The sequence below is a fragment of the Fundulus heteroclitus genome, chromosome 4 (assembly GCF_011125445.2).
Source record: "Fundulus heteroclitus isolate FHET01 chromosome 4, MU-UCD_Fhet_4.1, whole genome shotgun sequence".
In the NCBI taxonomy this organism is placed as follows: Eukaryota; Metazoa; Chordata; class Actinopteri; order Cyprinodontiformes; family Fundulidae; genus Fundulus; species Fundulus heteroclitus.
In genome coordinates, this window is record NC_046364.1 from 35974052 (window position 1) to 35998699 (window position 24648).

General features: G+C 41.2%; 1 protein-coding gene across 1 annotated transcript in view; it reads left to right on the forward strand.

The window, feature by feature from the left end:
- Positions 1 to 1845: 1845 nt before the first annotated feature.
- The window catches only part of LOC105930472 (collagen and calcium-binding EGF domain-containing protein 1), a 51065-nt gene continuing 28262 nt past the window's right edge, over positions 1846 to 24648 (forward strand). Inside the window, exons 1-2 of the mRNA XM_036136481.1 lie at positions 1846 to 2193; positions 4681 to 4761. Of these exons, the coding sequence (XP_035992374.1) occupies positions 2030 to 2193; positions 4681 to 4761 (245 nt within the window). The 5' untranslated portion in view covers positions 1846 to 2029. The remainder of the gene's footprint in view (positions 2194 to 4680; positions 4762 to 24648) is intronic.

The window sequence follows — 24648 nt, forward strand, 5'->3', positions numbered from 1 at the left end:
GGGGAACCACTCTTGACATTCACACGGCCTTATCAGTGCACAGCAAACCATATTATACCCTCAAAACCACAAAAAAATTGTTGTCATGGCCCCTTTAAGACTAGGTTTATAACTTTCCTTTTTGATAAAGTTGATGGAGTGGCTTATCCTGAGCTATCTTTGTAGTTATGCTGCTAAAGGCTTAGGCTGCTGTGGGACATCAAGATCTTTTTCTCTCACTCTGCTGGGTCCTACAACTGTTCTCCAATGTGTACTGTTTGTTGTTATTTCAACTTTTAACTTTATGTTCTCTCTGTCTTTTTTCCTCTTAATAGTAGGTACAGTTTTCTATCCACCATTGCTCCATGTACGCTCAGTATGAGGGATTGCTGCAAAGCCGTTGACAATGCAGACGACTGTCCACTGTGGCTCTACGCTCTTTCAGGAGGAGCATATGCTGCTAGTCAAAACTGAAATCTACTGGGTTTCCCTAGATAGGAAACTTTTTGACCAATCTGTCTGTATGATTTGATTGAATTTGACTTTGTAAAGTGCCTTGAGATGACATGTGTTGTGAATTGGCACTATATAACTAGTATTTAATTAATTTGGATAGTGTCAGTGTGCGGAGTTAGAACCGGGTACGTGCAGCCTTTTCAGACCACAAGTGACCGCTCTAACCACTCGTTCAGCTTCTTCAACATTATGCAGGCCCTAAATGGCCCTCATTAGATAATGTCACACCTTGCCTAAAAAGAGATTTTTTTTACATACTTGTTTGTTTTTAACCCAACATACACCTTTTTATGTTAACTGAAATTAAATTTTTAACATAAAATGGACAAGTGCCACTTTTTTGAGTGTACTTTATTTCAAAACTTTTATAGACTACAATTGTTGTTTTGGGTTAGTTAACTGGCTATGAAAGAAAGCCCAACTTGTAATTAATTAATATCTTGTATGTGAATATTTAAAAAACAAAAATCTTTGGATTTTACTTTGGGTTCCTTTAGATATAGCCCATGCCTCACATTTCAATATACTTTTTTCATCGTTCCTGGTCAGGTTCTGTTTTTTTGTTTGTTTTGAGTTAGATTATCTTTACTTTGGGTTTATATATACATACATATATATATATATATATATATATATATATATATATATATATATATATATATATATATATATATATATATATATATATATATATATAGAGATAGATAGATAGATAGATAGATAGATAGATAGATAGATAGATAGATAGATAGATAGATAGATAGATAGATAGATAGATAGATAGATAGATAGATAGATAGATAGATAGATAGATAGATAGATAGATAGATAGATAGATAGATAGATAGATAGATAGATAGATAGATAGATAGATATATCTATATATATTCACCTTTTGGAGCTTTCGATTGCCCTATGAGACAGGATGAATAAAGTTTAATTGAAATCAATCCGGATTGAACTCGTTCGGTGTTTTTCGATTTTTTGATGATGCAAAAACCTTTTGTGATCTAAGCCTCTGTCTCTCTTTTACTTTGTCATTTACAAGCTATTTGCACATTGGGATTCTTAATTTCATTTGCCTTATTTTAGACTACTTTTTTTTCTGCACCTTCATTCAATACACTTCAACAACAAACACCAAGTTTGAAAAATTGCTTTGTGAAATTATATAATTTAAACACAAATCATAATTTGTCATTTAATAATGTGTCTATTTATTTACAGCTTGGCATGTGTTGCCACCGCCTTTAAGAAGTCAGGCTGTATACTCAGTTGTCTCCAGTCTCTTCTTTGGAGGCAGGAATGTAAATCCTGGGGGATTAGTGGGAACGCAATGGGCTGTGAAGCCCTCGGTAGCTCTCCAAGGGGTCTGCCTTACTGCGTAAAGTCAAGAGACTGGGTCCGGACGCGCGGCACACTCATTCCGCAGCCTCTGCGCGCGCGTCACCTCCGCGGGACACTTGATTTCTGATATTTTGAATAGCACTTCCTACGCCGGTCATAGGCACATGAAAGCAGTGACGTTCGGCGGATGTTAAGTGTTGCATTAGCAGATCATCTGTCCTGGGGCGAAAAGAAGGACATGGCTCAAATAAATGGGGCGACTCTTTTACCATTTGGGGCGATTTGTGCAGTTTTCCTGTGGGAATCTGGGGCCAGCTCCATCAGGACGACGATTTCAGTGGACACGTCAAGGTAAAGTGGCGAATCATCTTTCTCTACCACTCCATTTAATTCAGTTGACTTGATTTTATCATTTATTTATTTCAGATATTCTTAGATTACTACACCTAAAAACATGTTTCCTGGATTAAGCGGCAGATCAGATCAGTATCTGGAAACTTTCTTCGCTGAACAGGCTAAACCTAATCTAATTCAGAAGCAAAACAAGTACAAACCGTCGGTTTAGCGCACAGAGAGAGTTCTGTAATATAATTTAGACTGTTTTATTGATTTTCTGCGCGCAAGCTGTCACACAGGAATCCCCTGGATGAACTGCGCATCTAACAATCTGATTTGCGAGGAGACGAAGAGAGAGCAAAACTCCACAGGGTTTGAGCAGCACAGCCAAATCTCAGCTTTGCTTAAACATAACATGACGGATGTTATTCAGGTGCCCGGTGAGAGCAGGTCAGAAGGTGAGGAGGTGGATGTCGGTCAGTTGCGACCCGTTAAGCATCAAATTAAACCACTAATGGTTTGTTTCTCCACAAGTCTGATAGTTTTGAATTGCAATGAAACGAATCGTGGTTTTACACGTTGTTTTACAAATAACTCATACATCCAAACACATTTCAATGCAACCAATTATTTACAGAAGTGACCTAATTACCAGAGTCCCCCTGTGTGTAATTTAAATGGTCTATGGAGGTCTCAGATGGTTGTTAGAGAACATTGCAGAACAAACACCATCAGGATAAAAGTAAAAAGCACAAAGTTGGGGATGAAGTTGTGAAATATAAAGTGGGATTTTCTTGTAAAACAATAGCTCAAGCTTTAAACGTCTCACAGAGCAATGTTCAATCTAGCATCGAAAAAAGTCACAACTATGGCACAGCATTAGACATGCCTAGACATTGTTGCATCAACCTAAACTCCCAGGCTGGGAAATATACATTAATCAAAGGAGCCAATGACCCATGGTAACTCTAGAGGAGATGCAGAGATCCACAACTCAGGTGGAAGAGCAGCGGATAATTTGGTGAACATGCCTTTTTTTATAGAAAGTAGCAAAGCGAAACCCATTGTTGAAAGAAAGCCAATTAAAAGTCCCCTTTAAAGGTTTATAAGCCATTAAGGGAATGCAGTAGAAGAATATCAAAGATGGCGCTCAGCTCATGTGAGACCAACACTGAACCTTTTCGCCTACAAGCAAAACACCGTGGTGGAAAATTCTAAATGTACCTTCATCATGGTAAAACCTAGTTGTGACAGCATCATGCAGTGGGGCAGGCTTTTCTGAGGCAGGGATAGTGAAACAGATCTGAGTTGATTGGAACATGGATAAAGCTAAATACAGGGCAGTCCTGGAAGAAAACTGCAGAATGAGACTAAACATACAGTACAACCTGAGCTACAATGGTTTGGATCAAAGCATATTCATGTCAGAATGGCCCAGTCAAGGTCCAAACCTAAATCAAACTAAGAGTAGGTGGCGCAGCTTGTAATTCGATATTCACAGATGATCTCCTTCCAATTTGACTGTGCTGGAGGCTTTACTAAGAAGAAACCTGGGCAAAGATTTCAGTCTCTAAATGTGCAAATCTAATCGAGACACAGGCCAAAGGACTTGCAGCTGAAATCAAAGCAAAAAAGGCTTCCCCAACATATTGACTCAGGCAATGTTAGACCAGTTCCAAATGCAGATGACACTTTTTACACTTTTTTGTTGTTAATCTTATAAAATCCTCCAAATGCATTGAAGTTAGGGGCTGTAACAAGACAAAAAAAAAGCTTAAAGGGTAGAAGATGCTTACTATACTTTAAACACGTTTGTACTTTTTTTAAGACTTATGCTATTTGCTTCACATTATGTGTTGAAATTAATTTCTTAATATAAATCATATCACAGCCTTTAAATGGGATTTTGTGTAGTATAGACACATCTGAAATGGTCAGGCTACGATCACATGGTAATACAAGCCTGACAAATAATACACAAATATCTACAATGTTGTATTAGCAATAAAAGAAAGCAAAGAGACTTGATTTTCCAGCTGCTATGTATCATATGAAAGGGAGTTGATGGATTTCTGGTAACCATATTATGACTTTTTTGGAATAAACTAATTAAATGTTTGGTCTATTAAATTACAGAGTAATGACTAGTTGGTGTCATGGTTTGGCAGTTACCACGTATCAAATCTGTATTCACTTTGTTCAGTTTAAAGTAATAAAATAAACAAAACACTACAGTAAAGACTGAAAAATAGACACTCAGAATGTATCCAACTCAATTTAGGATTTCATAATAAATCACTTTTACGGCCTTCTGTCAGGAGGTCATAGTTCAAACTACAAATGTGGAACAAGCAATAAACTTGAACATGTCCTGGACCTTTGGTGTTCAGCTTTCTCCTAATCTCTGCTCCCTGTTTACAAGGATTTGTCTTTTAGATTTGCTATAAAACACTGGGGGTCAATCATTTCCATTCTTCTTCCCGTGTGTACTTCATTCCTCAGGATGGACTGTCCAGACAATAAAATCTTGACTGTGGCGTATCCCTGTGTCAGAGCTGGAGGGAAGAACGGCACTTGTTTCAGGTACGTTGTGTAACTTTTTATTATTATTTTTTTTTGCATTGCTTCTGACATGTCCTACTAGCCGAATATGTCTAGACCACAACACACATTTACATTTAGACTATTTAGCTCACTTTTGCTTCCCAGAGCAGTGATTTGCTCAAGGATGGTTTGGCTGAACAAGTGGCTTTCGATGTCTGTCGGGAGCACTGATTCTGATTTATTCCAGGGTTATGGAAAGGTTTCAGCAACCACTAACCCACCCTGCTGTGTCATTTCCACAGCTTCACAACAAATCCTTGACTGGAAACTCTAGTACCCTCCTGGGAGAAAAAAATACTCATTTCCTGAGAATGAATAATCATTCTGAGTGTCTGTAAATGTGTCATTATACATTATACCTCAGCCAACAGCAGCAGCTCTTTACCTTTTCTTAGTTATTCATCACTGTTGTAACATTTCTACTGAAGAGAGGAATATTTTTAGCTTTTAGCACATTATTTTTCCTTTTCATGACTTGCTGTTTCCATCTGTGCTGGCTTTGAAACAGCCACACAGAGCTTGAATTTGAATTTTCTACATTTGTGTCCAAGGCTAAAACATTTTGGGAAGGCAAGTCCCTCAAGGGGCCTAACCTAAAAAACAGAAGTCCGACAAGAAAGCAGAGTATTAGTTATCAAACTCAAGAAAAATAGAGACTAAACCACAACACAAAACACCAAATTTGGGTAAATTGCTGTATCATTACAGAAGAAGCCGGTTTTGAGTGAGATTAAAGAGATTATAAGAAACACACAAGGCTTTTAACATATGTCATATTCAAATGTTGGCTCTGTTTTAGCTCTTTGTTCTGTTAAATACAGCTTCTACGACGTGAATTTATTAACTGACATTTAATCACAAACCTGAACATAAATGCACACTCCCCACACAACATAAATGTAATGCAATATAAAACAGATCTTAGGACTTTTAGCTCTATATATATCAAATATGACTGTGAGATAGGCTTCATTTGAGGTCAAACTTTGGCTTAGATTGTGGTTGTTGGCCTAAGAAGATCCTTGAATAAATGAGGCAGTAGGTCTGGTGTGATGCCAGGCCATGTGATCTGTTTATTGTCAGATGCAGACCGTAACAGGCTCGGAGTCTTGTTTAATTTCTGGCTCAGAGAGAGATGTGTGGAGCTGGAGGAGCCCGATTAGATGAGGTTGTGTTTTTCGTTGCCATGTTTCAAAAGAGACCAAGATCAAATGGATTTTGCAGATGACCTCATATTACACTGGGCTGATAGGTTGCATGCAAACACAAATAATACTATTTCATTTTAGTCCAGCTAGAAATTTACGGTAAAAGCACTGCCTCAGAATTATGTCCCATCAAAGCGATTCTAAGCTTTTAAGGCAAGTCTGTGATTCTTACTCAATTTTCTTTATTTCAATCAATGGAACAACTTCTGTTTCACTGTAATGTAATACTATCCTCCGACTGGACTGTCCAGCAAGGAGAGTGACAACAGAGGATGATTAATTATCGGAAAATCTCTGATACACTGAGGACTTTCTAGTGTCAATAGAGATATAGCAGCTTTACTTTTTCTGGAAAGGCAGCTTTTACAGCAAGAGCCACATTGTTCATGGAAGACAAGAACAAATAATCTACAGCAGCATTTCGCAAACTTTTCATAAAAAGTACAAGACAGTAAGGCCAAAATTGTCCAGTTGCCTCATATGAATGGACAATTTGTGCCAGAATAAAAAAAAAAATCTAACTTCTGTGCCAAAGGCATGGGTGATTACAATATACAATAAGAAATTAGCAATCTATTTTTGCTAAGAAATCAAAATTAAAAACAGAGTTTTAAGTTGGAAAGTCTGAATTTTTCACCACTCTTCAATCCAGTATGGCTACCTTGCATATAAAGAATAGGAGAAGCAGCAATATAAAAAAAGAAACAAAAATCTGGTCACTCAACAGATCCTACTGGTATTCAAACTCAACTGGAACATGTTGAGCGAGGTATGATGTCACTCTCGTTGTTAAGTTTCAAGTTTATTGGCAAATACACCACATATGTCCAGAGAGCTCATGTTCCCAATTCTGTTTTTTACCTCAGTTTGAACAAGGAGTTCTCAAAATATATCTGCAATGTCTGTTTGTGAAAAGCTCAACATCAGTAGCTCAACATCAGTAGTTAAAATATTTTTTGCAAGAACCATTTTAAAGTACTAGTTCTCGATGTACCACGATTTTAAAACAGCAACATGAGGACATAATATGCACCAATTTGTTGTCTTTCATCATAAAAACTAGAATGGTTCATATTCATTGGAAAAACACGATTGGCTGAATGTTGTGGTTTGAGTTCAAACTACAGCATTTGCACTTCTGTTGGTTTGCATGTCATTAAATCATTCATAACTCACAGTACTGTGCAACTGAGATGGAAGGACCGGTTTTTGAATATGTCATGATTCGTGATAGAAAATCAGCCATGGAGACAGGCAACAAACAAAACAAACCTGAAGGTTTAAATAATGGAGAAAACAGGTGGGCAAAATAAGGAGACACAGATGATCAGGATCAGCTCATTAACTGGTGGCTCTGGCAGAGGGAGAATGATAAACCAGTGCAAACAGGGAGGAACGCAAGGAAGAAACTACATAACAGAACCGTTCTAATAGTACAGAGTAAATAAATAAGAAAACAATGGCACAAACTAAACGGCAACAATTAGAAATACACAGGAAAATAAGGAAGTAAAAAAAAAAAAACACCTGATAGCAGTGAACGTGCACTAATATGGCAAATTCCAATGGACAAAGCTAACAAGAGAATATATATTATGGCAATAACTATTGAACATAATGAACAATTGGAAAATACTGAAAAGCAACAACACAGACTGAAAACCAAAACCAAAGAGCTAAGGATTATGACTTAATAAAATCTAAAAAAAAAAAAAAAACATGATTTTCTTGCATTAGTAGTTAGTCCTGCTGCTGTGTAAAATCAGCTCGATATACAGATTCCAGATCCACGTTCTGGATTCTGGGGGGATGGACTGTGGAATATTTTTACTGCATCTCTTTTTTGAGTACATTTTGACTGAAGGTTTGTCTTTTCCATATTTATGTCAGTCAACTTTAGACACTATCTATTTTACAATGGTTAATTTGCTTGTATTGATTTATAAAACGATTATACAGAAATGGGACTGCACTGTGGGGAGGCCGTTAGTGCTGTCCCCTTCCAGCAAGAGGTTCATGGGTTTAAATCCAAGCCTGTCGTTTTTCAGCATGTGATCGCTCCTTAGACACTTTGGTTGTAATTCTCTTTGAGTTTCACTTTCAAAAGCAAACAGTGAAGCCTAATTTGTGTGCATTTATGAGGTTACTGAAGTTACTAAAGTGTAACTTTCATCTAAATCTAATGATATGCTCTGTTAACGTAATGTTATGCTGGAGAGGAAAATCAGTGTCTTTAATCTAAATATTACATCTATAGTTGTGTTAGGGGATTTGCAAGAGGGATTAAAAACATATACTTTTTTTTTTGCCTTGGGCCAATGTAAACTGCACCGCATTTTGAGAGACCCGAAGCTTGGCAAACCTGTCGGGTCTAGTTATGGTTGCTGACCAAAGGTTTCTAATTTGTACCCACAGCACTGCAGTGTAAGACAGGTTTCACATTGTATCCTGGTTATTTTCTGTTCTGTTATTTCTTTATCTGGCATGAGACTGGTTTTGCAACCAACTAGTAATGTGAGATTTTGGTGAAGGTTTTATTGAAGAAGACACATGCAATGTTTGGAAAGTTCACACTTTCCCATTCAAAATGAGTTGCAATAAAAACTATGAAGCAAATTATGGTGCTTAAACATATATGCACTCAGAATAAACTGCTTCAAGCAAGGTATTTGACTTATGAGTATATCATGTTGCCTGTTTTTATTGGTTTATTGTTACCTTTTTGGTTAACGGATGCCTGAAAGTCAGAATTAATTGAAATGTACACAGAATGCCTCTAACTCATTGGTTTCTGTGGTTTGTACAAATAAAGTATTGTTCTATAGGCAAAAGTCCAACCAAGCTGGCAAATATGCTGTGACTGAGTTTGTTAAAAAAATAAAATAAAATCACATAACACCCTCATCACATTTAAATTAAAAACAGACTGGGCGGTTGTTTGATTTCTATTCCTCAGCCACAGTTTTAAAAGAATTTGACTGATTAATTTTAACATTTCTCCTGTTTTAGTCATTTTCTGTTCTCTGGTGGTCACATTTATGCTGTGACAGCCCAGTTACACACAGCTCTGCCCAGACTATAGCCTGAGTGATATTGTGTGTCTATGAGGTCGCATGTTTATGTGTGAATTATTTCGGCATTGCCTGTGCTGCTGGCAGCTTCAGCAGGTTTGTGATCAGAGTTAATTTACCGCCCTGCCTCTAAACACTCTCAGCTGCAGAGCTTGATAGAGAACTGATGGGCTTGATAAACTATGCTCTCACTTCATTAACACGTCCTGGTTACAAAAATGCTGCACGGCTCATTTCGGCAGAAGATAAAACCCTATAACGTCATGATTGTGAGATCAGACTTACCCAAAAAAAATGGAAAATCTGATAAATGTTCTAGAGACATATCCAATTTTAACTTGGTTTCCACTTGTTTTTAACTGTTTTTATGCTGCATTTTAGGTGTTGTTGCTTCAATTATTCCTTTGTCCCAGGAGGATAATTTTGGTTGTGTTTTTTCATCACATTGTAGAAGTTTACAGTGCAATTTATTTAATTTTTACAAGACTTCTTTCTTAACTGTCTTCTGGCTCGTTGCTCTCAACAGTAATATTAATTTCTGTGACCAAAGTGTAAGTCAAAAAAATTCAGAAATTAAACATTTTTTTTCACAAGACAGCAAACAATACAGACAAAAGTTACAGAGGACTGATGATGTTACACCTGGAAGGCATCAATGCATAACACAATGGTCACGCTAGATAAAAGTTGGGATAGCAAAGTCTCCAGCTTGAAATTGAGGTCATGAAAAAAAATTATTTATATGACGATAGAGCTTGTGAAGAAGAGAAGTCAGTAGAAAATCCGTCACATTGCAGTAGCTCGGACACTTAACTCCTGGCACCATAAGGAGGGATTTATAAAGCCTCTGTAGTGACCCCTGTTTGACTGTAATTTACCATGGTTAGGACTTCTTGTGGCCAACAAAATCTATCATTCAAAACATTGTAGTTCTGCAAGCATTTAGGCTAGATATAACCTTTATTTAACCAGGTTTGTCTCATTGGGATCAAAAGATCTGTTTTTCAGAGCACATAGTTCAAATAAAAAACAGTTACAAAGCATTCTCTCTTTAAACATAGAAATAAAATATATTTACTAAAAAATACAAAACAGTTACAAATAAAGCTATTTCCTCTCTAATAAAACAATTGCACTAATGCAACTTGGATATGATGCTCCAGCCAATATTCTCATTCTGATGCGGAGAAAAAGCTGTTCTATGCTACTTCAGCTAATTATTGGTAAAATAACACATTTTCTTACCTGATAAACTTCATAGTCATAATCAATAGCTGTTTAGTCTTTGATATGCACATTTCTTACTCCCATTTCTTTGGTTCAGAGGATACCACTTCTTATGTCATTAGAGGTCAAAAATGCTCTGTGGTTTCTTCTGCCATGGGTTCGGGTGTCTGAAGTTTGTCTTTATTGGATCATGTCACAACTATCTCCTTATTACCAGTGAAATAATATGATTTAAAGGTTGACAAAAGTGTTGCTGACTGTAACTGAATGTTTCTGATGGAAATAATTAGCACCCAAACATATTTTCCTATTAGGCAAAGCTTGATTTTGCCAATGAAACTGGTTTCAAGATGGAAGGCTTGAATAATTATTTAGATAAAGAAACAAATAATGTAGTATTTGGATAAGTAATGATTGTTCCAATATTATTTTTTTTATTTTATTTAACCTTTATTTAACCAGGAAGTCCCTTGAGATTAAGATCTCTTTTTCAAGGGAGACCTGGCCAAGACGGCACACCAGTTAAAATACAAACAGAAGTACAACATAGATAAAATCTCACATAGAGGAAAAGACAGGTCACATAGGGCAGTTACATTTTTCAATTACATGACATTTTAACATGGCTTTAAATTCATTCAATGGGATTAGATCATTTAAATGGAGCAAGTTTTGTAAATTAGTAACATGAACATGAGGAAATTATAGCTGGATGTTTCCCGCAGAAAGAAATACAACTGAATCACATTTTCCTGTGAAGTAAAGCTTGATTTTTGTAAAAGGGGATGGATTTCATAATAGAAGAACAAGCAAAAAAAAAAAAAAAAAGAGTTTGGAATCTACTATGGGATATAATCCAGGGGGAAAAAAAAAGGGTTTTGATTTTTTTTCCAAGAAACCTTCAAGGCTGAGTCACACAGACTTTGGTCATTTTGCCTGGAGTTCAGTCTCTGAAGCATCTTTGCAGGGGTCTAGTATCATTTTACTGTTGGCCACTTTCTTGAATAAGTTCCCTAAAATTTATCTGATCGTTTTCTTCCCTGATTTATTCATTCACTTTCTTTGTTGTGTAGAAATATAGCTCTGCTTGACTTGGCTACAACCTCACCATCATCACAAGGCTTAAGGGCTTTCAATAGCTGACACACAGGATGTAAGAATAAGCCCGAAAATAAATATACTTTTTTCCAACCAATGGTTCGAGCAATATAGAAATGACCTGCAGGATGTAATTTGATCATGGTATGAAAGGTTAGAAAGGATGGCATTCACATGAAATGAAACAAGTATTTATTTTCTGATTCTACTCTTTTGACTCACAGTGCTATAAAACACAGAGCTTTAATGCTCAAGGTTGAATCTTGGTGAGGTTTTAAACTTCAACTGCTTGCTACTTTGACTCATTTTACAACTCGTGTAGGGGTTGGTCATTGCACCTGGCATTCCCAGTAAATCTTGTTAGACATATTTGAACTGCATTCAGTTTAATTTTTCAAAATGAAGTCTTCTGCTTGTATATACAATAATACATCTGCATTCTGAAAATGTCTTTTTCATTAAAAAAAGAAAGATTTCCCATGCCTGATGTGGTTTTCCAGTCAGTCTGAAAATCTTTTGTTTTACCTACTGGATTAGATTGCATTGAACTGATTGCACTTAACTATGGTGTTACTCCTTATTGTGATCATCTGGGATTCTATCAAGTTCTGTTTGTTTGCTTTTATTTAACTAGAAAAACATCCAAAAATCTTGTGAAAAGGATGTGTGGAAATTATGCGTGGAGATTTGCAGATCCCAAATAAATAGCCATACTTACTGACTGCCAAGACGATCTGGAAAGACATTCCTTGAGAGAACATACCCCGTATTTTGAAAGTGATGCCACATTATTATAATATCCTACCAGGCAAAATTTTATGATTCTTTTTTTTTTTTTACTCAAAAGGATTAGATGAAAATCTCAACATGCCTGGAAGCTCTGACAAAAAAGAAACCTTCTCAAGCACCAAAGCCAAGTCCAATCAGCCCTCTCTAACCATTGCCCTGTGCATCACCCAGAAACCTCTTAAGTTTTCATTACTGAGACCTGAATGAGAATGACTCTGTTCTAGGTCTGGACACGATCCCGACCTGCACTCTGTAGCTCCCGTCTCTTTGGCTGGACTCTGTGTGGCTCCAGAAAGACAGAAGCCAGACTTCTTTCTTGTAGCTTGAGCATTAACTTGGGGGTTGAGGTCAGGTCAGTTTTAGGCTGATGACCAGAAAGTTTCAGACATGCTAAACATTGAGATTGGACAGCTTTGTGGTAAGCCTGTCATTTGGGAAAGGTTAGTGTTGAAGTATTAATCGTTTCTCTTTGTCAAAAGTGATCACAAGTGTTTTCCTGAATGGCAAAAAAGTCAGCCTGAGAGGAAGTGCAGAAATCTTTTTGATTTGACCCAGTGCCCTTTGCTTGTGGTTGTCCCTGTATTATTACCAGAAATGGTTGTCAGCTGTGGCCACATGGGAACATCTTCGTTGTTGTGGTTTCTCTGAGACTTGAGGATATGTATTATTTCTATAAATATTGAGCTGGGAGCTTAAGAGCCAGTTACTAGAGTAAATGCAGAAGAAAATACATGCTGTTGAGCTTTCTAAATGAGATGTGCCATGTTTATGCTACAGCCTAGATCATCCTATTGTATGTCAGGTAATTTTAAGCTGCCAACTTCATCGATCTCTTCACCTGTGCTCCTTAGGCCTCTGTCATGATTAGGTTGGTTTTCCTGAAGTCAGTGAGCTTTTTGTTTGTTTTCATCATGTTTCATGGTGCATGTTGTTGGAGCACTATGTGGAGAATGAAAGGACTTCTTTCCTAAAAGCTTCATCCGGCCCATTATGGTTGTGTCATCATCAATAAACAAGCTTAAGCTATTTGTTGACATGCTGTGTGTATGGTGTAGGAGGAGATGACCGAAGACACAACTTTGGGAAACACCAGTGCTGAGAAATGTATTAGATGGAGTGTAGTGAGGAAATGGTTGATCCAGAGGCAAAGATGACATTTACATCTAAATAATTTACATTGTTCAATATTCAGTGTTGTGGTACCAGATGCTTTTGGAAAATGAATGATGGTGACCGTTTTAAGGCACAACAGTCATAATGAAGAGTTGAGGATGTGAGTGAAGGCTGTATCAAAAAGGTTGGCCCACAGCATCTTGGAGTTTTCACAGTTTCCACAAGTTCAACAACATGCAGAAACTTAACAGACATTATAAATGAGCATAATGTATTATTTATCAAACACCAAGGGAGAGAAGATGGTTAGAAGAGCACTTGCATCATAGTTGATAGACAAGATAAGCAAATCCATCAAAAAGTAAAGAAAAAAATAATGTTGCCAAATAATGTTCATATTATTTAAGAACTTTATTATTGTTCATAATATCTGTTTCCCTACAATGTTAAGCAATGATTTATTCATTTAAGAAATGTTAATACTGTCTCTTTCTCAAAAACTAAGAAACAGAAGCTTCTCACATACAGCTTCCTTTCACAATTTATCTACTACTTTTACCAAAACACAGAACAGTGGGAATAGATGATGAGAGAAACCTTTTACTCTGTCCTTTTCCCAGTAATGGATTTTCCTGCTATTGTTACTTGCCAAAAAGTCGTTTTTTATCCAATTTTGGAGGTTTGGGGTGCCAAGTGGTGCCAATGCCAAACACTAAATGGAGTTTAGTTCAAATGAAAGACATGTAAAATGAACACAGATGAATATAAAGAATAGCTGAGCAGGTTTAGGAGAGTGCATGAAAAATACCAGAGCTAAAAACTCAAAGAGTTGGAAAGCAGAAGACTTAAATCTAATTGGCAGACGGCCAACTGGCAGGCAGGTTGAAAGCGGACATGCAGCTCAAGATAGGTTCTGTTTCTCAAAAGAAAATACAAAAGAAAGATAGCAAACATAAATAATATGTTGGGAACTCATACCATTAGAACTACAGTGATAGAAGGAAATATAAACAGGATCAACTGCTTCTTTGTCCAAATCCACACCGGAGGTGTCTCTATATAGGAGGTAGATTGGACTTTGGCCACCACCCATATTAGAAATCCTTCTCAACTCAAACAGTGGAAGTTAAGTTGCATCAAATAGATGATGAAACCATCACTGGTGAGAGAAGAAATGCAGGTGTTCCTTGGTACGTACAGTTTATGTGCCACAAATAAAGGTACTGTTATGCAGACAGAGGACCCGGTAACTGAACCTGACATGGTGTTGCTCTTTAAAAGGTTTATTGTAAAATAAAAGGTGAAGATAACAAACGAGTCTAGGATTTAATACAGAAAATGATGGCAGAACTGGCTGGTGGCAGGTGGAACAGTCCAAAGGGCTGGGGAATAATAAAAAAAACAGAGACAGTCCAGGTTGTGATCAGAATCAGAAGCTGATGAGAATCCAGTGAGGACAGGGCGAGCACTGATTACGCACAGTAAAACAGGATAGGCAGGCAGTGTATATGAGCACTGGAATGAAGTTATGCTAGGCAAAGAGATGATTTGCCACTGACTGGCTGACAGAGCTGCGATAGAATGGCGACCTGTCCAGGGTGCACCCCGCCTCTCGCCTATTGATAGCTGGAGATAGGCACCAGCACCCCATGCGACTCCACAAGGGATTGACGTGTTAGAAAATGGATGGATGGATGGATGGATGGATGGCTGAGTCCCAGGTGAAAGAACTCTCCTGTAAATAGTCATGGCAGGTGCTGCAGTTTGTGTTGATGAGTTGAGGCAGAGTAGGAGGAAGCAAACAGCCAGGCAGCTCAAAAGAAAAACGGAACCAGGCTGTATGATAGGCTTATCTAAAAACTTTACAGTATCTTAAAAGAGTTCAATATTTTGTGTCACTAAGTTAAAAAAGAAGCGTGTATATTATGTAGATTCATTGCAAATAAAGTTAAATATTTGAAGCCTGTATGTTTTGTAATTTCAGGGGGGTTATGTTTTCCATCAATAAAAAAAAAAAAAATGTGAAAAGATCAGTTGCATAAGAGCAGTAAAAAATAATTTTAAACAGAAATGTCAGGCTTCTGAAAAGTACATTAATTTGTTTGCACTCAATACTTGGACCTCCTTTTATCCTGAATTAATGCGTCTAGCTGCTTTGATAGCCCTGCGAGAGACTGGTGATGCGTCCAGGGTGTGTCCCACCTCTCACCCACTCTCTGATGGAGATAGGCAACAGCCCGTCCATGACCCTGCATGGATAAGTGGGTATAGACAATGGATGGATGGATGGTTGCTTTGATAATAGCTGTCAGGGTTCAGTTTTGCCATCTCACCTTGGACAGTTCCAGATCCTTCCACCATTCACTCAGCCCAGTTCCACTCCACTCTAATCACCTCCACCTGTTACCAGTAATCAAAGAGAACTGGTTCCACCTGTCAACTCACCTATATAAACTCCCCTCAGTCAGCTCTTCCCTGCCGATTCGTCTTCACCCAAACCTCGTCTACCAGTCAGAGCTTTTCACATGTCTGCCAGTCAGAGCTTTCCCACGTCTGCCTGACAGTTTCCTACATCTGCCTGCCAGAGTTCCCTTTGTCGACGCCTGCTTCTTCTCCAGCGCTGCAAGTACTCACTCTGCTGTGCTGTTGGTTCTCCCGCTACTCCAGCGTTCCAAGTAATCTCTCTGCTGCGCTGTGGGCTTACCTACAACCCCAAGAGCTCCAAGTACTCTCCCTGCTGTGCTGTCAGCACTGCCTCAACCCCAGCCCTCACTCACCTACTCTGGAGGTGTCATGGTTCCCCAGTGCAGCACCAGCTGTCCTCCTGCTCTCTCCACTCCTCCAGCTCTCTCACCATCCACCTGGTCCTATCCGGTACATAGTGTTGGTTTCCTTTTTCCACTACTCATCCGACTTTCAATAAAGACTCTTAAAACGTGGGTCAGTGTGTGGCTGAATTCGGGTTTGAATCCGCAAAATCCTGACAGTAGCCTTTATGTCATCTGCATTGTTGAGTATGGTATCTCTTGATGCGCTAATTCTAGCCTCAGCCTTGATGGAATTTGGTGGACAATCCTTTCAATTACTGCAGTTATCCCTGTTGGTGATGCAATTTTCTCTTATACGTGTTTTCCTTCCTCTCAACTTTCAATGGATATGCTTAGATACATAACTCTGTGAACAACCAGCTTCTTTAGCAATGACCTTTTGTGGTTTATCCTCCTTGTGAAAGGTGTCAATCCCGGTCTTCTAGATCTGTCAAATCAGCAGCCTTCCCCATCATCACGTAGCTTACTGACCCAGAGTGAGAGACCTCTAGAGGCTCAGGAAACTGTTGCAAGTGGCTTGAGTTAACTAGGTAATTTGGGTATGACACCATCAGTTTCCAGTTCCCAACTTTTTGTGTGTCTGAGACATTGGATTTTGGATTTTTTTAGTTGTAAGCAATAATCAGTATTACAAGAAATAATGGCTTCAAAAATATTGCTTTATGTATAATGAATCTATATAATATATGAGTTTCACTTTCTGAACTTGGTGATAAAAATACTTAACTTTTTTACAGTATTCAACATTTGTAGACATCTTAGTGATCAATTCAAAGTCCATCTCAGTGTTACTTAGAGGATGACATTACATCCATCTTAACTTTATACAGTCATTGAAGTCATTAAAAATAACATATCTTTGCTAAACCCAGTCCTGGTAAAAAAAATGGACCAATCCTGATACACAGTATTTACTGTGGACATGATTATACCTGCAGCGTTTGGGTTATTAAATCATGCAACATAATAGTTGCATAGTAAAGTTGTTTGTAAAGGTACTGCTGCCAGACTTTTCAGCCTCGGATATGAGTCTTATTACACCCTAAATATTGTTTGCATGATTTAAGCTTTCAGCAAGTGTTGTTGGTCAGTGCAATCAACTGATTTCCAAAAGACAATTAAACGTGTGAAAACATGTCTTGTTGTGTCTGCGTGTTATATGTCATCTGTGTTATATGTCGGTGTTGTCATGAATGGTGTGGAGCAGAACCCAGAATTCAGCCAAAACAACGTTTCCTTTTGCTGGATTTATTGAAGTGCAAAATGAACAAAAACCACATCCAAAAAAGTGGGTAAGGCAGACATCCAATACACTGACAGGAACAGAACTGGGCAGAATAAACAGAAGCAGGTTAACCAAAACAGGATCAAGGTGCTGGGCTCTTACCAAAACAAACGAGGAGGCACAAACGTGTTGGCATGAAGTGTGATGAACCGACGGGGAGCAGAGAACTAAGGCAGGTTTAAATAGGCTGATAGAACAGGTGAGTGGAGGGAAACTAATCAAGGACAGGTGGGAGTGATTAAGGGAGCAGACAGGACACTAGAAAATAACCCTAAGACAAAACCAAACAAACCAAGCACAGAACTAAAAGTAGAGCTAAAACAGGGACCAGATAACTAACACAATAAAGGGCTAAACTAGAATCCAAAAACGGAAATAAATCCAAGGGCGAAAAGAGCTACTTTAACCAAATAATAAACATAAACCAGAACAGAACGTGACAGAGCCCCTCCCTCAAGGACGGATTCCAGACGTCCTTTGAACCGAAAATAAAACAGATTAGACCGGGTGGGTGGCGGGGGTTACAGGACGGAGGGACACAGTCCATACAAAAAAAACCCGACAAACAGATGAAACAAAATCCAAAAATGACCAATCAAAACCTGAACCAAAAACAACCCAGACAGGGTGAACTAACAACTAACAGAAAAGTCTCAAAAAACCAGAGTTTTAGAATAAAAAGTCTGGCAGACATCCCGGAGCACAGCCCCGGCGTGTCAGGTTCTCCGGCGGACGTCCCGGAGCACGGCCCCGGCGTGTCAGGTTCTCCGGTGGACGTCCCGGAGCACGGCCCCGGCGTGTCAGGTTCTCCGGCGGACGTCCCGGAGCACGGCCCCGGCGTGTCAGGTTCTCCGGCGGACGTCCCGGAGCACGGCCCCGGCGTGTCAGGTTCTCCGGCGGACGTCCCGGAGCACGGCCCAGGCGAGTCAGGGCCTCAGGAGGCCGTCGACGGACCAGCGCCCTCGGAGACCGTCGGCGGACCAGCGCCCTCGGTGCTTGACGCCTGGATAGGGAGAGAGCAGAACCTGGCACCTTGCTACAGGCTGCTACAGACGGAGCCTGGCTACAGGCTGCTACAGGGGGAGCCTGGCTACAGGCTGCTACAGGGGGAGCCTGGCTAATGGCTACGGGCGGCTGGGCCTGACTACAGGCATCGGGCTGGGCCTGACTACAGGCATCGGGCTGGGCCTGACTACAGGCATCGGGCTGGGCCTGACTACAGGCATCGGGCTGGGCCTGACTACAGGCATCGGGCTGGGCCTGACTACAGGCATCGGGCTGGGCCTGACTACAGGCTTCGGGCTGGGCCTGACTACAGGCTTCGGGCTGGGCCTGACTACAGGCTTCGGGCTGGGCCTGACTACAGGCTTCGGGCGACAGTGCGCTAAAGCTACGGGGAGCTGGCACTGGAGACAGTGCGCTAAAGCTACGGGGAGCTGGCACTGGAGACAGTGCGCTAAAGCTACGGGGAGCTGGCACTGGAGACAGTGCGCTAAAGCTACGGGGAGCTGGCACTGGAGACAGTGCGCTAAAGCTACGGGGAGCTGGCACTGGAGACAGTGCGCTAAAGCTACGGGGAGCTGGCACTGGAGACAGGGCTTTAAAGCTGCGGAGAGCCGGCACTGGATGCTCTGCTTTAAAGCTGCGGGGAGCCGGCACTGGATGCTCTGCTTTAAAGCTGCGGGGAGCCGGCATTGAAGGCGGGTCCTCCAGGGCCCTTTCTTGGGGCTTGGGCGGAAGCGGTTCCTCTTGGACCCCCTCATGAGCCTTGGGCAGCGGCAAGTCCTCCAGGACCCCCTCATGGGGCTTGGGCGGAGGCAGGTCCTCCAGGACCCCCTCATGGGGCTTGGGCGGAGGCAGGTCCTCCAGGACCCCCTCGTCGCCCGCTGGCAGCGGACCCTCCTGGGTCTCCTCCGGGGGCTTGAGCGGGGGCGGGTCCTCCTGGACCTCCTGGTGGGGCTTGGACGGAAACGGTTCCTCCTGGACCCCCTCGTCGCCTGCTGGCGGCAGACCCTCCTGGGTCTCCTCGACGCCCGCTGGCAGCGAACCCTCCTGGGTCTCCTCGTGAGACTTGGGCAGAAGTGGACCCTCCAGGGCCCCCTCTGGAGACCTGGGGAGAGGCGGACCCTCCAGGGCCCCCCCGGGGATAGGGGCCGGTCGACTATAGAAAGCCTGGAGGGCTGATCTATAGTACCCCTCTACCTCCTTTAATTTAACCTCCAGCTCCACTGAATAATGGCTGAAAAGGTCCTCTCTGAGGCATTTAATTAAAGGGGCAAAAGTTCTTATCTTATTCTCCAGTGTTTCATACTCGGCGTCACGGACGCCACCAGGAGGCGCAATGGGCTGCTCAGCTCCTGGTTCCGCCGCACTGGAAGGCGGACACGCGATCATGGATGAAGCGGGTGATCCCTCGGTTAGCAGGACGTCGGAAGCGGGTGGCGGTGAGGGAACAGTAGTTTGGATTACCCGGTCAGATCCGTGTCGGAGCCTACGGCGTCGTCCTGCGCGGGCACGCTGCGGGCCTTCATCTGCCGGAGGGACAGGAAGAGCGCGGGCTCGCGCTGGCGGGCACGCCTCCTCCATACAATCAGGAAAGAGACCTGGGTTGAGGAAAAGATCCGGACGGAGGTCAGCGATTACGTCTGCCTCAACCTCCTCAAATAAATCCGGATCAGGGAAAAACCTCCGAGTGGACTCATCACCGGAGGACTCTGGTGAGTTCTCCCCCATTTTCTGAGCGGACACCATATCACCCAATATGAGCCTTCCCGAGCGTAAGCTTCGAGCAGGAAGCTGGTTAACGTTGCTGCTGCTGCGGGGGAGACGTCTGGGACCTACACCGGGAGGACAGAACGCTAATCTGGTTCCCTTGAAAGAAGATCCCATTGTCGATCCTTCATCCGCCCCCAGGAAGAGATCCGGTGAGCGAATAATGCGAGCCGGCGAGCTGGGCAAAGTGCCGGCTTCGCAGAGCGCTGCTCTTCCAGCGAAAGAAAAATGAATTGGCGATGGGTTCTTATTTCTTGGTCGGTTCATCTGTCATGAATGGTGTGGAGCAGAACCCAGAATTCAGCCAAAACAACGTTTCCTTTTGCTGGATTTATTGAAGTGCAAAATGAACAAAAACCACATCCAAAAAAGTGGGTAAGGCAGACATCCAATACACTGACAGGAACAGAACTGGGCAGAATAAACAGAAGCAGGTTAACCAAAACAGGATCAAGGTGCTGGGCTCTTACCAAAACAAACGAGGAGGCACAAACGTGTTGGCATGAAGTGTGATGAACCGACGGGGAGCAGAGAACTAAGGCAGGTTTAAATAGGCTGATAGAACAGGTGAGTGGAGGGAAACTAATCAAGGACAGGTGGGAGTGATTAAGGGAGCAGACAGGACACTAGAAAATAACCCTAAGACAAAACCAAACAAACCAAGCACAGAACTAAAAGTAGAGCTAAAACAGGGACCAGATAACTAACACAATAAAGGGCTAAACTAGAATCCAAAAACGGAAATAAATCCAAGGGCGAAAAGAGCTACTTTAACCAAATAATAAACATAAACCAGAACAGAACGTGACAGGTGTGTGTTAAAACAATAACCCAAAATCTGGTTTACTAAACAAGTCATATTAGTGTAAAAATGAATGATCCATCCACCTTCTTCTAGGGTCAGCAGTCAATGAGGTTGATCCCTGCAAACTCTCCATCAGGTGCAGGTCCAGTCCTCGAGAGCCACTTTCTTGCAACTTTTGAATGTATCCCTCCTCCAGCACATCTAAATCAATTAATTGGCTAGTTATCTGGCCTCTGTAGAGCTGACTGGCTGCTTATGAGGTACTTAATTTAATACATGTGTGTTGGAGAAGGGATGCATCCATAAATTTGCTGGACAGTAGATCTTGGGGATTGGCGTTGCGCATCATTGGGAGTTGCTAAATTAATAACATTTTTGACTAGCAGTTAATTCTCTTAGTTATTGAGAATTCATTTATTTTTTTTAATTCATATTAAAAAATATATACATTTAGAACACAGTAAAGTAATTCCTTTTTGCAGAATATCTTATATATCTTATATATAGGGCTGGGCAAGTTAACGCGTTAATTTCGCGTTAACTCATTAGACTATTAACGGCGATATTTTCTTTAACGCGCATTAACGCATGTTGCTCACATGCTTTTATTTTGTAAAGGTCTGTTGCTGCGGTGTAGAGGTTTGAATCAGAACAGTAGGTGGCGATAATGCGCCAATAACCTCGCTGTCAGCCAAGCCTCGGATTCAGAGGAAGAAAGATACTGGCCGGAAAAAAACAAAGCCGACATGCGGAAGGCGGTGTTTCCCGCAGGTACCGCGAGCGAGCTTAGGCGGGGCGAGGCGAGGCGTTGGCGGCCGGAACAAGTTTTGTGCGGAGCGGAGCGGGGGGGGTCTGCTTAGACGCCGTCGGTGAAGTCGCTTCTCGTTTCAAAGCATCCATGTGTTTTGCCTGTTTTTCCCTGCCATTCACTATATGCACGTAAGAAAGCAACAACTAAAAACCGTGTGTCAACGTCAAATAAACGCAAGCAACGCAAGCATATCGAGTTAGCAAGCATTTCAGTTTAAAGTTCTTCCAGCATGGAATATGACAGAAACAAGTTAGTTGTAACCACTGCCAAGTTAAACTTTGGTATTGAACATAAAATGGTAATGCTGCTCCCTGCGGTTACCTCAGAAATTGCCTGTTTTTGGTAGATTTTTTCCCCATAAAGAGAATTCCCTGTCAGTGGCAATAAGCTTTAATTTATTATTATTGCTATTTTTTGTTTTACATGTTTAAGTTGAGCTTTACACTAAATATGTGTTACTGATAAGTGCTACAAATGTTACAACACTTTTGTTCATATGGCAGCAGAACATTAAAATAAAAGTGTTCTTTACACTACTTTTGAATTCATTCTTGGAGTTTGTAAATACAATGCGATTAATCGCGATTAATCGCGATTAATCAGGGCGATTAATCGCGATTAAATATTTTAATCGTTGCCCAGCCCTACTTATATAATATATAGGTTCTGAACATAGTTATCTCTAGTATGTGCTAGTTACCCAGAAGGTAAATGGCAAATTATATCTCAACTAAAAAAATACAGTATGTATACAACCCACTGGCATTAACTTTATTATACAACATCCTTTTTCCATCTTACCATTTTCCATTTCATCCCATAGAAGATTGTGTAGATTCAGTGAGAGTGAATAGGTTCTGATTGGTCCTTTTTCTAAGCCAACACTAAGATACACAACTTTTGACCAAATACTATTTGTTCCAACAACATCAATCTATCAATTAAAAAACAACAACAAAAATCCCCATTGTCCAGCAGTTTTTAATTTTTCCAATTATCATAAATGGAAGGGTTGCTTTATTGAAACTCCAGTCTTTTCGCTTGTCTTTTCTCTTCTGATGGAGCCATTCTGTTCTCATGAACATTTGCTTACTGGTTTCCAACTACTGATATGTGCACAACAAAGAGCAGATAAAAGCAAAGCACTTTTGGTATATGAGAGTGAAACAACAGACACAAACTAGCTTCAGCTGGACTGCTTAGCAAGATCTATAGCTGCGATGTAAACATAAAAAACTTAGAGTTTGTAGTGACAAATGAGAAGCAGGCAGAATACATCAGTGAGGTGTGATGCATCTGGTTCTGATTGAGGAGAGAAAGAGGGCTGCTTTTTGTAACAGGTGATGAAAAGCAGACGTATACATGTATTTGTATGTTCAAGTCCATATGCTGTCTCTCCTCTGTCTGCAACATGTTGGCATGTATGGCTCCCTGGCTGCAGGGCTGAACATACAAGATCTAATGGGATCTGCAGTCAGAGTTCCTCCCTCATACAGGGTATAAAACAATTATATACCCTCTGTTCCTGACTGAGGCTTTCTGCACATGATTTTACCTTACATAGATTAAAAGTATCAACTAATACACCTATCCACCAGTCCAGTCAGGAGGTGTGGCTGTCATCCAGAAACTTTCCCCTCAACGTGTACTCCAGGAAGTTGGCACCCAGGTCCATTCAAAATTGACTCCATCATCAACCCATTCCCCCGTTCGTCTCAAGCTCCCAGACCATCTCCGAGTTCACCCTGTCTTAAACGTTTACCATATCAAACCTGTCCTGTCCAGCTCCTTGTGCCGTCCGACCCCCTACACCCACCCAGGTCGTCGACAGTCATCCAGTATACACCGCCCACCACATCCTCGACTCTCACCCCAGAGGTCAGGAAATCCAATACCTGGTCGACTGGGAGGGGAATGGTCCAGAGGACTGGTCTTGTATCCCGGGTCACTTTATCATGGATTCATCTACCTCATCACAGACTTTGAGAAATCCAATGCCCCAGCTTCCTATGATGTTGGTAGGGGGTGAGGTCAGGTATGCGGTTCTGTGATGTGATTCTTACCTTTCTCCAGCAGGTTGTGACAGGTGGACACCGGCCGCACGTGTCTCCCATCCATCCCAATTAGGAGAAGCATTTTAGGTGGCTGGAGACGGACGGAAGTTGTCACAGCAATAGCTCACCCCAAGCGGTATCTGACCAAATTCTTGCTCCTCGTTTCTCCATGGTTCCTTGCTCTTTCCGGCCATCTCTCCTGGTTCCACTCTCAGGTACATCCACATTTGCATCTGGCTCCACCGAACTCCTTCTGAAGTACATAGACTCCCCTGTCAATTTCCAATCCCAAAAGCCTTCCTGGCACTCCAGTCGACCGCTGTTCCTCCGGCCTCAATGGCATTGCTACAATCACCATCAAGCCTGTCCACCCCAACGTGGAATCCATCGAACCTCCGACCAACTGCTACCTGTCTCATGACCTCCGGCTCACCACTGTTCATCCACCCCATAAGTCAGCTTTTGCCTCACCATCTTGCCATCTTGCTTGTTGGTGCTTAATTCTGGCCCTTTCACTTCTCCACAGTCTGTGACCAGAGCATCTCCCAGTCCAGTCCCCGGGTCCACTCAACCATCTTCCATCATCCAAACCTTGCAATAAACCTCCATAACCTGTTGTCTCCGTGGTTGTTACTTCAGGGTCATTCATAGAAAGTGTAAACATGACAGATGGATGAAAATATGTGTGAAATGTTCTTGATGAGAATCTGAAGATAAAACCAGGGTGTATTTAACCTAAACACACAGAGCGAAGAAGTATAAACTGTTTTCAGGGAAAGAAATTGAAACTGCTATGGCCCAGTCT